The sequence below is a fragment of the Echeneis naucrates genome, chromosome 12 (assembly GCF_900963305.1).
Source record: "Echeneis naucrates chromosome 12, fEcheNa1.1, whole genome shotgun sequence".
NCBI lineage: Eukaryota > Metazoa > Chordata > Actinopteri > Carangiformes > Echeneidae > Echeneis > Echeneis naucrates.
Window position 1 is genome coordinate 8,990,626 of NC_042522.1, and position 14,688 is coordinate 9,005,313.

Here is a 14,688-nt window from a genome sequence, read left to right on the forward strand (position 1 = left end):
ACACTGGAAGCACAATATTCAGATTCAGTCTCAAAAAGTGTGCTGACTACAAATCCCCAGAGCAGCAAATGGGTATTGAGGTCTTTTTTTTTTTTTTAAGGTTCAGTATGTGTACAGCAGAAAATGAAAATGTTCTACAGAAATGAAACACTGATTTGCAGTAAATGTGGCCTCTATGATTGAATTTCAATTATTGGATGGATACCCCACAATGCTCTGCTGTACTGTGGAGTCCGGAGTTAATTATTTGGTTGACTAATGTGAAGGCCTTGAGCTAGAGCTGCAAGCTGAACCCAGTTTTTCCATTTTCCTCCATTGTTCTTACAAAAAAACAAGAAGAAAGAGCATCAGGCATAGGTATGTTTCTCACAGTGGGTTTAGAGCAGTAGTGGCAGAGTTGCGCCTGCACAGTAGCTGTGTTGATCCGACAGAGTTAACAACATCTTAATCTCAAAGGGGATGTAAGACTTAGTGAAAATCAATGCTTTCAGTGAGTAAATTTCCCAATATCAATATGTATTACAATGCTGGATGTACAGTGGCTTCAGAAAGTGTCCACATTCTCAATTTTTAAGCAATTTATTGTTATAGATTTAATCTTAATCTCTTGGAGATTTTGTTTTTTGATATTTTCGCCCATCAGACTTCAGTGTATATAAACCTTTATAGATCTTTGCAAATGCACTAAAAATCGAATGTAGAACTGATTTTACAAATTTTTACACTAAAAACTTTACTTTACAAAAAGGGTCACATTGGATTAACTGCACATTTTAGTTTACCGTTTAGAAAAACACACATCTTTGTATATAAGGTCACAGAATCTACACTAGAAAAGAACAGGAAAACTGTGTGGAAGCATAAAGCATCGAGTGTAGTGGTTGTGGACATGGGAAACGTTTGGAGTGACCTTGAGTTGGCCAAACTGAGCAGCCATGTGAAAGGGTGTTGGTCAGGGAGGTAATCAAGAACCTAATAGCCCCTGTAACAAAGCTTCACACACCCTCCACATTGATGGGAGCACCTGCCAGAAGGACGACCATCTAAGCAGCAATCAATCGATCAGGCCTTTATGGTGTAGGGTCCAGACCGTAGCCACTTTTAGTGAGAGAGACAGAACAGATGACTTGGAGTGTGCCAAACTGCATTAAAAGGACTTGGGGAGCATGAAAAAAAAAAAAATCATTCCATGAGACAAAAACTGAGCCATTTGGACACAACTGTAAACATCATATCTGGCTGGGACCGGGCACTGCTCATCAGCTGGCTAATACTGGGGGTGGGGGCAGCAGCATTTAGGGAAAGATAACTCCAGTGAAATACAGAGAAACCTGCTCCAGAGTGCATAAACCCAGAGACTGTGACAGCAGCTCAGTTTCAGCAGAGCAACTGAAGGCAGACAGTCACTGTCCTCGTGATCCAGCTAAAGCCTTCAACCTAACAGAGCGTCTTTGGAAAGACCTAAAACCACAGATGTTTCCCTCTTATACTGATGGAGCTTAAGATGATCTGCCAGTAAGAAGGAGATGAACTGCCCAAATCCAAGTGCGCACAATTGTATTTGATCCCAAAGGGACTCCGAACTACTGTTGTAGTAAACATGCGTTCACCATTTGATATTTAATAAAGCTGTCAAATTTTAGAAAAAACACGCTTTTCATTTCATTTCAAGCGTTCAAAAGTTGAATGGAGAAAAAATAAAAAGGTCATCCTCAAACACTGCAGGGGCTATGTCTCTCGGCTGGCATGGTAACGACTTGGTGTCCCCCCAGAAGAGCTGAAGGAGGGGCTCGGGGGAGAGGGATGTCTGGGCTTCTCTGCTTAGACTGCTGCCCCTGTGACCCGGCCCCGGATCAAGTAGTAGGAAATAGATGGATGGTTATTTTCAACAAAATAAACTGCATAAGGTGAGCAAGGGTAAAAGGGCAACACTTTCTGAAGCCATTGAATAAAATAATGAAACAATGAACTATATTCCACTGTGATGCAAAACTTTTCAAAACTTTTCACATATGTGAGAGTCTGGTCAAACCAGAGGATACAGTGAAGTTCATTTGGGGAATGAAAAGGAATGGCTTTTTCAGTATAGTGCTACATTATGGGAGTTTTAATGAATCGAAATGCCACCTATTTTTAAATACAGAGTATACAACACCGTGTGGTCAGTGGGCTGTTTTTATCACTCCAGGGTCTTATTAACCGTACAGTGGCTCCTAGCAGAGCATCCCCCTCCAGATTATGCATCAGCATCAGACGATGGGAATTCTGTGAGCAGTGGTATTTCTCCCTGCTCTCTGGCAGCCCTTTAACTCGCCTACAGTATGGTATGACTGCACTGAGTGAGTGCCGCAACGCAAAAATAAGATGGACTCATCAATTTCGGTTTGTCTTATTCTTTCCAATCCCTCAAAGGTCAGTACTGTCAAGGAAGTTTACAAATGGTCAACAGCAGAAATTAGAAACTCACCAAGATTTAACAGTATGCGTCTGATTGGGCGGAGGGTAGAGATGGCAGAAAAAACTACAACGCAAACTTGTTGCATTGCATGGAAGTTGTAAATACATTGCACAGGCAATATAAACTTCCACTTGTGAGGCGTATGCATCTGTCTCTTTGTATCACTCACTCACATATACCGGGCAGTTTTCCGAATTGTAATTACATCTCGCATGATTATACCAGTGCTTTTTACAACTGATGATTACAATAATCCACAGAAAACAGAAGACTGAGGTGGGCGCCTCAGTGATTGAGTCCATCCAATTCAAACGAACACGTTTTTGTCAGAAATGTTTGTCCTTGTCAAAACCGATGAGACTGAGCACTCGCAACTTGACAATGGTGTTGAATTACCACCCAGCTGGAAGAGGACATATTGATGTACCCTTCAACAAGGAAGCCATTTAACTACTGCCACTTGGTGTCTTTTGAATGACCGTGTGGGTATGAAGCCAGCACTGCTCATCGGGGGGAAAAAAAAAAAAAAAAGCTGTACTCATTCAACAAACTAACCCTTGAGTCAAAAAAATTTAAAACGAAACCTAAATTTCCCTTCAAGCTAATAAAAAACAAACAAGGACAAATCCAACGTGTTAACCACAGCCTGTTCATTTACCAAACATAATTAGAGCCCTTGCTCTACTGAACAAAGAGATGGCCCTGGCTTTAATCCAGACTTAGGAGATGTTTGGATACCACATAGTCACAGTATTTTCTGGACTAAAAAAGCAGATAATGATCTCTGTTGGGAAATTAAACTTTGAGGAACAGTGTTCCATTGAAGCAAAGCAGTAACAGTGTGGCAAAAATGATCTTTTTTATTCTATTTATCTTCATTATCCATTGGCATTTTATAAACATCTCTTTTGTTAAACTCAGTGGTGATGGATGGTATCTAAAAATTTAATCATCCACGGCATATACCAGTCACTTGACAATGACTGAGATTGCTTTGTTACTATTGTGGCCACGGAGTTGTCCCAAGATGATTCATGCATATCAAACTACACCAGAGAACAGCGTGGACACATCAGCGCAGAAAAATGCTTTGAAATCGGTAGATTGCCTGACTGTCTCTGATCAAATGTCCCTGATACTTGATCAGCCCTCATGGTGGCAGATCACAAAGTAAAGACAACTTTTAAAGTGCTGCATAAGACAGATTTTTTTGCCTCCGTTATTTTATTTGTTTTTACAGAAAGCCATATTCTTCTTCAAGTGAAACTTAAAGACACCAAAGAGAATACACTAAATATATATGTATAAACTTTTTTTTTTTTTTTTTTTTGCTTGGAAAAAGAATTTTCAATCAATCAGAGAAAAGCTCACTTTCTGTTATATGCCCTTTTTGTCACCTTGTGATGCGAGTCAATAAGTGAAAGGACACACCAGTGAGATGGAGCCAAAGGCTGGTGCTGTCAGAACAGCACAGTGTCTGGTTCTGGCTCAGCAGAGCAGCTGCTTTGATGCCCTGGGAGCGAAGACAGCTGAGCGCAATTTTTCAGTGCCTTAGTGGAACACTGCATGCTGGGAAGGCTCCGGCATGGAGGAAGCTTCAGCAGATTCAATGAAGGAAGCTGGCCTGTGGATACAAAAGAAACTTTTTGAAATTATATTTGACTTTTGTCCGACATTTTACCACAGATGTTATTTCATTAAATGTTGACACCCTGCTATTTTTCCACATCCTCAGCTCCTACCGAAACGCATTGCTCAAGTTAGGGATTGAATATTAAATACTGGGTTTGAAAATGCAGGCTAGCGTGCAATTGAATTCAGGAGACTGAAAGCGTGTTTCATCTTTCTTTTAATTTGTTCTTGAATTTCAACAACATCGAATTAAAATTGCTAGGTGTTCCACTAATGGCCTATCAAGTCAACTCTCTTAAATTACCACAGTTACTTCACTGCAAGACGCTGACTTCACTTCTACATTTACTGTATGAAATTTAACATTTAAAAATTAATGGCACGATACATCACTCCCAACTGTTTGAATATGTATTTGCATATACATTCTTCCAGCAGAACAGAAGCCAGCTCAGGAAATCAGAAGCTTTAATCTGCCTTGTGTGCAGAGAGACCAAGGAATAAAATTTGCTCCTTAATCATAATAGCTGGTGGCTCAGCTCCTGTGGCTGTTTGTTCTGTTGTCTCAGAAAGTAGCGGGGCACAGTTTTTTAGCGCTTAACAATGTTCACTGGTCCAACACAACCCCTGCAGGTACAAGAACTTGTGTACACTTTCTTTCATGAATACAGGGAGCTACTGGGTGACTAATATCAGCGTTGAGGCTGTCTGACTTGCTTTCAGCAAACTGACATATTTGTGTACAGTTCTCATTGCATTTTATTCATACAGTGTTAAGTCGGCACTCAAAATCTGTCAGAATAGTGCCAGACGCCAATAGTAATAAAAATTATTGTAACCATAGTTACGAAGGCCACGCAACTTTCACAGAGAATTTAAAATGCATCTCTCAACAAAAGAGTTGTTATATCACCAAAGAGATTCATGATTGATCAGTGATTAGTAGGGCACAGTCTCTCCATGAGAGTTTTGTGACTGCTTTTTATTCAGTAAAAAAAAAAAAACCTATCAGGAGACATCACATTTAGCATTTTATTTTAAGGTTAAACTATCAGGATAAGATATAAGCTTTTATTGTAACGTTTATTACAATTAAGAAAAAAATCTGGATTGGTCAAAATGCATCAAACGATATAAATAACCAAAAAACGAAAAATTCTCCTTTCAAATCCTTTACTATTATTCATTAATTTTTAGATATCATTTTGATTAACTTCATTATTCTTCCAAAGGGGTTATTGTTCAGAACAAGATTTCAATCAATAGATTGCACAAGATACACATGTAAATGATGCCCAAGAATAAAAGCCATTACTGATTGTTGTTTACAAGCCGGTTGATGTGGATACTTTAACCTGCACTCTGTTGATGACAACTGCATGAGTTGTTCAATTATTGGAATTCTTTCTCAAGGACAGAGCTGATTGCCTCAATTAATGACTTAAAATTGTTATATTTTCCTATTTACCCGGAGACGGAAAAACAGTAGATGATGGATGGATGGCTTTTCCTATTTTTTTGCTGGCGTTTTTTGTAAAGTCTGAACTCCGTATTATTAAGAAAAGCCCTCACCGTCTTCTCCAGGCTGTAAGCAGAAATCAGCAGCATCCCACTCATAATTCTCATCCACAGAGGCCTTTCTCCTGGAGATGTCACAAAAAGCATGACTTAAAAACTGAATATGGAATCAGTTTGGGTGTTAAATGCACACATACTAATTTACATTTGCAAATGGAAAAGCACTCCCAATAAGCTATACATCCAGTCCATTAGAGACCCTTCTCTAAATGACGCACACTTAGCTTTTTTCCCCTTCTTATCAAACATTTAAAGTTTTGCTTTGCACTTCGTAAAATAGATCTAATTGTTGAGAATGATTGCCAAGGCAGTTTATGTTATATTATGTGGGTGCCTTTACGCCACAGCAATGAAATATGTGCCGCTGAAACCTTGCATGTAATATATCAATGTCTGCTGAGTCATTTTTAAATAATTTCCATGCTTTTTATGTTCAACATTGCTCACACGGCATTTCCATTCACATCCTGATTTATGTTATCAAGGACTCTTGGATGCAGAAGGTACAAATTCATTAAATAGCATATGAATTCGTATTTTCTGAAATAATTCTGTTAATACCTTCCTTTCGAAAATAAACTTTGGGTAAGTGACAGATAATGAGAGTAGCAAAGCACTTCCTTCTTTATTTCCTCCTATAAATTATATTAGAAAATGTATATCAGATTCACTTTGAAAGCCTTATATCAAGTGCACATTTACACTACAAATGCAAGCTGCCACATTTTCCTCGATAAAGCGTAATTTCTTTAATTTATTAGGTCCTTATTACCTTTGGCTTGCTTCCATTTGGTGGTTGTGCTTATCCTCCAGACCCCCCTGGCTCTCCTCTACAGTCTTAGGTGAGCTGGTGAGGGTTGGGGAAAGCTGACACAAAGAAAGGCGTCCATTGGCAGGCTCCATGCTGCCTCGACCACTGCTGGCATAACTGCTGTAGCTGCTCCCAGACTCTGGCACTCCCTCATAGCCTCCTGCCTCCACTTCCAGAAGTTCTTGGTCGTTGCATCTGGAAGCTTCCTTCATGGCCTCCAGGTAAGCTTCAGCCTCTTTCATGGCCTGCTGGTGGGAGGTGATTGGCCACTTGGCAGTGTTTGGAAAGGTGGATGATTCTATTCTTTGCTCTTGGTAGTGGCAAGGCACCTCATTATTTGCAGATAAGGAGTCCATGACAGTAGGTGAATGGGAGACAGCAAGGCTAGCGGATGGCGAATTTGCAGGAGATTTTGAAATCCTCTTGGTAGGAAACCGCTGGGGTTCCCAAAACATAGTCTCTGGATGAGGGGAGGCCACAACTGAACAGTTCTCTTGGCTGAATGAGTCAATCCACGCGTCAGGGGTCAGAAAATCTCTCTCTCTCCGTTTCCTCGAGTCTAGGCTCTGACTTCTTTGCTTTGTGTCTAAGAATTTGGTGCTTTTGGTAACAGGTCTCCAGAGTTCCTGTTCTTGATGTTGGGGAGAAGCTGAGAGCCTGATTATATGGTCCACAGAAGAAGGACTTCGGCAGTTGAAGCTTGTGCTCTTCCTTCGGTCTTCATACCGGCTTCCGCAACTCAGCGAGCGTCCCTGTTGCACATGGGAGGCGATCCTTTGGTGCAGCATCGGCTTTGTGTGCTGCACTGCACATATCTGCAACTCTGGTTCATCCACGCTCATCTCAACACACACGTCATCATCAGTGGGCCCGGGAAGCGACTCCTCCACTTTTGAAAAGTCTGACACTGCATCGAGAGCCAAATTAGAGATCTCAGTGTATTTATTGCTGTGAAAACTCAACGTTGAAAGACTGCCATGATTAAAACTGTTCTGTCCCAGCGCCTCAGAGCATGAATCATTTCTTTGCGTTTCTACAAATGTGGATTGTGGCAAATTATTATCACCCTCTGGTGGTGCTTCTGCCCTTCCAAGGTGTTTTGAAGAAAATTGTGGGACTGTTAACATGTCCATGTAGGAACTGCCTGCCTCCCCAGATTTGTGACAGCTCTGTTTGGTGAATGATGGAACAAAATGATGGTCGTCAGACTTAAAACAGGGGGGGCTAGGAGGTGAAGACACACAGGTTACTCCTGGGGTGGGATTTTGAGGAGATATATGAGAATGGACTTCCCAGTGGACCGAAGATGAAGAAAAAGGGTTTGGGGACAGACGGAAGCCCTTATTACTGCCCCGGCTATGTCTTTGTGGCAACGTCCTGCTCTTAGGTTCCCAGGCAAACTCATCATCATCATCCTCTCTTCTCTCTAGTTCTTGTTGCTCCCTCGTTATTTCCCTCATAGAGCCTCTTTCCAGTGTGTACCTCTGGAGCGCCCTCTCCAGCGCTTCCCGCTCCTCAGCCAGTTTAAGGCAGCGACTTAGGTTCCCTCTCTCTCGCTCGTGCTCCATTTGGAGCACCAGGGTGCTGGCGGTTGTAGCCGGCTGACGTAGTGACAATCGGATGTGTGGGAGGACTGGAAATGTGGGAGTCCGTTCTAGGCATTGAGGAGTGATTGTAGCCAAACTACTGTTAGAGTAAAGACTGTTAAAGTCTGGAAAGCAATCATATGTTGGATTATGATGGGCCAGGGGCTGGGCCATGGCACAGATTTGACTTCCAGCCTCCACTGGTTTGCAAGGTGGGACATCAACAGAGAGCACAAAAGGTGGTTTCCTGTCGTCACCATCGGAATGCAGTGACACAGACCTTCGGATTTTTGTAGTTTGGTCATACTGTGCACTTTTCCTGCTGTGAACACTTAAAGTCTCGTTATCATATGGTGGAAGCATGAAGCGCCCATCTGGGCCTCTAGAGATTAACTCTATTGAAGGAGATATGGGAGTAGAAGTTGTCCTCATAAGGCGGCCCCTGCTGTACTTTGATGGTAGGTGCTTCCGCCGATGGTGGTTCTCAGTGCTGCAGGAAGAACAGTCTGTCTGTGAGGAGGAGGAGGAGGTGGTAGAGGAAATGGTGGGATAGCGGGCACTGGCTGGAAGTAAGCTTTTCTTCAGCACACTGTCTGGACTCCTGGTGCCTGAAGTCTCTCTGCGACAGAGAGAGAGTGAGAGTGAGAGAGACAGCAAGAGGGGGAGGTTTGGGAGAAAAACCAAAGGTGTAAGAGGAAGAAAAACAGAAAATAAGACTGCATGAGAGTGAAAGAGGTGGCAGAAGAGATGCTGACAGAGAGAAACCAAAACAGCAGTAGCAGCAGCAATGCACAAGGATGAGGAAGAAAAGAAGAAGATAAGAAATAAGAAACAACTAAGGTGCTGGCATTTTCACCATATATAGGTTTGGATGGGGAGAAAGCGAAAGATCAATGGGAGGTATTATAATGAAATGATAAAGGGGTACTTACATTGATGGGGAGCATTTATGGATGGCTGAAGGGGGCTCTGAAAGGGAGGGAGAGGGGCAAGATGGTATCTGACTCATTAGGATCCAACCACACTGACCAAGAAGTAAAAACATAATCAACCCCAATAAGAGCCCATTAAAGGGCCCAAGGCACCCGGGCTTGTCTAAAAAGTTAATTACACTTACATTTATCAGCCCCTAATGAGAAATTACCCTAATTAGCAAGTAATGTAAATGACATCAATAACTTTTACAACTGGATGGACGAGCAGGGGACAAGAGGAGCGCCAAATCCATGCAGTATGGTATGATTTATATAATGGATTGAAAGTGCCTTCAATATTTTATTGAATAAATGATGATATTCATGATGCAGTTCATCAAAGTGAGTGTCTGCTGAGTCTCTGGAGTGTGGAGCATTTTACCATCCTTCTTCCCTCTGCGACGCCGATCCCTCTTGTGGCTGATGACACAGGCGGTCCCCAGCAGCAAGACCAGTGCCAAGCACATGAAGCCGACCCCGCCCAGCACACCGGCTAGCAACGGCTCCGGGACCAACTCCAGGAGTCGAGAGGTGCTGGGGTAGACTTCGATCCCTGCAATGTCATTTCAACAGTGATATACATTAGTTCAACAAAAACAAAGCAGGAGTGAAGAGTCAGCTATAGGCCCGAAAAAGTACAAATACAATAAAGAAAACAGCAGTTCCCTGGTGTAATGCACCACACTTGAGAATAACAAGGTAAGATAAATATTTGATGGTTCAATATCTAAGAGCAAAAAGGATAAAATTCTATTATACATTTTATCCATTATACATTTATATTTAAGGACAACTCTGCACGAAGTTTACATTTTACATGATGTAAAAGGCAACACGACGGCATAGTGGTCAGCGCTGGTGCCCCATCATAGGAAGGTCCCCGTGTGACTCTAAATTGTCTGTACGTCTGAGTGTGAGTGTGGGTGGTTGTTGGTCTCTGTCTGTCTCTGTGTGTTGGCCCTGTGATGGATTGGTGACCTGTCCTGGGGGACCCCGCCCTCACGCAATGTAAGCTGGGATTGGCTCCAGCACCCCGCAACCCGGAAACAGATAAGCAGTTGAAGATGAATGAATTAATGATGTAAAAGACTATTTTCTAATTGTAATTTCTCAAAGTCATTCAAATATTTTTATTTTTTTTGGTTCTGTTCATGGAGATTCTGCTTCTACAGTCTGACCTACAGCACTTGCATTTTACATGGCACTTGTATCAGTGTGATTTAACTGCAATAACTTCAATTTACATTAGAAAAGGTACAAGGTCTCATATAAGCTGATTAAGTGGATCTAATCACTCTGTGTCTCTGTGATGATATATATATATAATTTATACCGTGAGGCGACCAGTTAAGATTGTTAGCAGAGCTATGTTGCACAATGCCTGTTTAAGACTGTGGTGACAGTCCTTAGGAAAAAGCACAAGCATATCTAATTCACATTCATGTCACGTTCACATAAGAATCAGAAAAGACCAGTATAAATTCTACTGCTAACTCTTTAGAGAAGTTATTAGTGGAGCTATTTCTATCATTCTGGCTCTAATGGACAGTGTTCCCCGGGGCCCTGCTCTAATTTTGGTCTTACGCTGAGAACAGAGGGAACGAAAAAAGGGTAAGAAAACAAAAAGAAAGGAGGATGATTTGAAACATAGGGTGGGGCGAGAATGCGAAGAGGGCAAGGTTGCTCTCGAACACCTACCCATGGTAGAGACATTGACTGATGGACTGGGCTCGCTCAGCAACTCCCCACCACGAGATAGCAGCCGCAGCTCGTACACACAGTCCTAAGACCAGCATCCACACACACACACACACACAGGGAGGAAGAAGCCACACTTTGTCAACACAGGACTGTGTCTGCAATGCTAATGAAGTTGATTTGAATTCAAGTAGCTCTATATAGGAGAGAAAACGAAGAATGAAAGGGGCAAAAAAAAGAAAAGAAATTGCAGCACTCACAGATTTAACAAGAACAGAAAAGTGATGGCTGCCATGTAGTGTGCATTACCTTGGTGGGAGGGGGGGGGGACATGGAGGTATAGCCTAGATAAAAATCTCCAAGGCATTCAACAAGCAATGTGGAATGATTAGTCTCAGAGGGAGCTGTGCGGCTGCCTTGTTACCTTGTGCAGACCTGGAACGACTATCTCGCTAGTGTTGGCACTGATGTCCTCGACCAAATTAAACCACTCCCCTTGCTGGGTGCGGGACTGAAGAACAAAGCTTGTGATGGGAGGGTGCTGAGCTTCAGGAAGCAACCATTGCAGAACAACTCCTGTTGAGCCCTGATTAGCTGACAGCGATGCAGGAGGCTTTAGTTTACCTCTCCTCTGTGGAGGATCTGACGCAGAGGGAAAGAGAAAAGACCTTCAGTGAATCAGCCAGATATGTTCCGGCGGAAAAATCAAATTACATTGGACATCACAGATGTTCAACCTTGAGATTGTGAGGGTGAAGGACTACGATTCACTATCCATCTTGGTCTCTTTGTCAAATCCAGGGCAAAACATAATTTTAACTATATTTATTTAAATTTTTCAGGAAGTTTAACTACTGTTGTAGTTTATTTTTGGCCTCAATAAGCACATTATGACAATGTGATAATGACACATCCTGACTGCCGCATGGAAATTACACCATCATAATTACTTTGGCGCAGCCTTGCTTTTCAGAAACTACTTTCAGAACTATTGAATGGATGTGCTTGAAGAATTGATGATGACTGCACAAATGTTTAATTGGGAGAGTTCAACTACTGAATTTGACACGATAATTGCCTGCACAAATATAGCAGTATGTCTTGTTTATCTCTTATCCAGAAATGGGCTGCATAATCAAAGCAATTTTTTGAGGCTGGCAAAATGTATCACAGACATCTACTCCCTGTCCACAACAATAAAATTTTCCCAGGCCAAAAGCAACATTTAACTTGCACCATTTCCGTGAGCTGTGCCATCCACTGCGCTTATCCGCCACAGGCTATGGCGAAGGATTTAACAGAAAATTTATCGTACATTCAGGTAAGAAAAAAGTGAACAGTGGTATAGTGTATGGGAATATATTTCTAAAATGTTGGTCTTTGCACTAGTTGAATGTTAAATGCTCTAAAGATCAGAAACAAGCATTTGAAGGACCATAACAGGTCAATCAAACCTGAGAGTCCACAGTTTGTAACAGCTAGTAGCTGCATGAGGCTGAATTTCTGTAGCGGCTTGATCTTCCAGATTCATAATGAGCAATCATGTCACCAAGTGGTGACAGCTGGCCACTTCTGTGTTTTTGTATTTATATGTGATGAATGACAGGGGGATTTAAGTCAGCCCTGTTGGCAGTCTGAACTGCAAAACCACAGCTGTGACTGTCGTGAGCTGTGTAACTTCAACAAACCTTTGTCTGAGTGAAGATGAAGTTTCTAGCAGATTTAACACACAGCATCAAAAATTTGGACTGAAGAGTAGATATTTTTGAAAAATCATGCATCAACTTGGCAGAAATAATTTCTGCTTGCCGAGACGACCTTCTTTTTTTTTGAGGGGGAATCAGCTTTATATTACATTCACATCTAGTAACAGCGTTCTTCAGCTGAGACTCTGTCTACCCTCTGCCCTCGGGTTCATTGCAGGCGATGCATAAAACACTCATCACTGCATCCTGCACAAAAAGGTTGGATAGTTTCTGTCCCTCTTTGAGAGCTGCGATTTGCATATGTACTTGTTTATTTACAAGAATCTCATTGGAAAGCTGCATTCATATTTCACTTGTGCAAGTTTGGTCCACTACATCACATTACACCAGAACTAATGACTGATGACTTACTTTTGGTGTCCCTTGATTTCACACTGAGCCTGGAAGAACTGCTTTGGGCTCCTTTGTACCAGCCAAGATATCTCACCACACTACACTTAGTTCACTTTAATTTATTATTTGTCAATTGTGGCGTCATGCTGCGGTTAGTATTCGTTTTTCTCTTTTCTTGTGCATGCATACTTTTGTATCCACTCAATATTGTTGATCAACGCAAGGTTTGTTTTGACAAGTTACTCATGGACTTTAAATTTAACTAGCCACTGCTGCTACAGTCTGCCTCTGCCAGTCTTTGTCACTGATTAAAAAGACACTCAGCACTGGCGAAAAGATGAAAAGCCCACTCGCTAAATGTTTTGTACACCATTCACTGCTAGTGAAAAAAATAAAAAGCCTGAGGAGAAAGCCAACACTTGATAACAGGTTTTCCTTCAGCAACAGATCTATCTATGCAAATCTGTGAACAGCTGTCAGAAATGGAAACAGATGGGAAGGTACTGACCCAGGGTCTGCACAGTGACTATCTCACTGAAGGGTCCGGTGCCCATTTTATTGTGAGACAAGATGCTGAACTGGTAGTCTGTGGCAGGAGACAGGCCAGTGACCTGCAGCCTGGTGCCAGAGGACAGTGGTACAGGAACAGAGAACCACTCCTGCCTTCCATCATTATCACTCCCGGAAATCTTCTTCACCCTGCAGAGGGAGAGGGACCAAGAGAAAAGATGTGAGAACAAAAGAGTGGCGGGGAATTCTGGGAGTCTGGTTTTATGAAACATGACAGAAAAGTAGGTTTCATTAATCATTTATACTCATCATCATCTCCAGATCTTGTGGCAGAGACACTTGAGTATCCCTGCTATTGCAACTCAAATTATAGAGATTTTCACGTTCCCATCAGAGCCGAGATTCTGTGTATTTATTTTATACAGAACATTACATTGTCAATGCTTTGGCTCAGCAAATGAGATTATGTTCTTTATGAAAGAACAAAAAATGACAGACAACTTATAGTGCTGTTAACTGTTAAGTCTTTTTCACATTTGAATCTAAATTGAATTAGGTATAGATGCTTTATTTAAATGTGGCACATAAAATAGATCAAAAGAAAATACAGGCGCAGACTCCAATTCTGATTTATGGCAATTGATTTTACAAGTAGATGGTACGAACAACTGCCCATAAAGATTTCACAGCTGTAGACCAAAAGCACAATTGTCCAAATTTATAGAAAGACATCCTGCGATCAGTGTTAGTGTGCAGTTCTTCTTATTTTTTTCTTATTCGCTTCCTAATGTTTGGCCGTCACACGTCAGGCTGTGGTAGCGACAAGTAACTGAGACTTCAGAAGGTTGTTTACAGTATACTGTTATCTGGATCTATTTTTAGATTTTTGATGTACTCTAATTCATGTTTATTTCAATGATGCTCCTCGCTGCAAGGATGACCCGGTTCCCTCTTAGGGATTACAAAAACTCAACACATATTTATCTGATGTAGCACTCACAGGTTAAAATGTGATGAAGATGAGCATTGAGAGAGAGCATTAGAACTTTTCTGCTTGGAATCACTGGCACCCTTTGATAAAATCTATATATATATATATATATATATATATATATATATAGATTTTATATATGGCTGCCTATATATATATATATATATATGAACCAGCCTTTCATGTCCATGCAATATAAGTGTGATCCAAGGTCTGTTATACTGCGCATATGTTGAGAAAGGACAATACAATTTTTTACATTATGGTTCCAGCTGGCTGTAGGTATACAGTCCTTTTATTTTGTCCATCGATGTCGTTTTAATTCATGAGTGGTAGATATGCCATATAAGC

General features: G+C 41.5%; 1 protein-coding gene across 2 annotated transcripts in view; it reads right to left on the bottom strand.

Annotated features, from left to right (window-relative positions):
- Positions 1 to 3,056: 3,056 nt before the first annotated feature.
- igsf9a (immunoglobulin superfamily, member 9a) overlaps positions 3,057 to 14,688 on the bottom strand; it is a 49,125-nt gene continuing 37,493 nt past the window's right edge. For both annotated transcript variants that reach the window (XM_029516017.1, XM_029516016.1), the window contains exons 14-21: positions 13,345 to 13,535; positions 11,162 to 11,379; positions 10,738 to 10,822; positions 9,422 to 9,592; positions 8,998 to 9,034; positions 6,441 to 8,684; positions 5,663 to 5,733; positions 3,057 to 4,082 (exon numbers count right to left, since the gene is read on the bottom strand). In XM_029516017.1, coding sequence (XP_029371877.1) covers positions 3,919 to 4,082; positions 5,663 to 5,733; positions 6,441 to 8,684; positions 8,998 to 9,034; positions 9,422 to 9,592; positions 10,738 to 10,822; positions 11,162 to 11,379; positions 13,345 to 13,535 — 3,181 coding nt within the window. In that variant the 3' untranslated portion in view covers positions 3,057 to 3,918. The remainder of the gene's footprint in view (positions 4,083 to 5,662; positions 5,734 to 6,440; positions 8,685 to 8,997; positions 9,035 to 9,421; positions 9,593 to 10,737; positions 10,823 to 11,161; positions 11,380 to 13,344; positions 13,536 to 14,688) is intronic.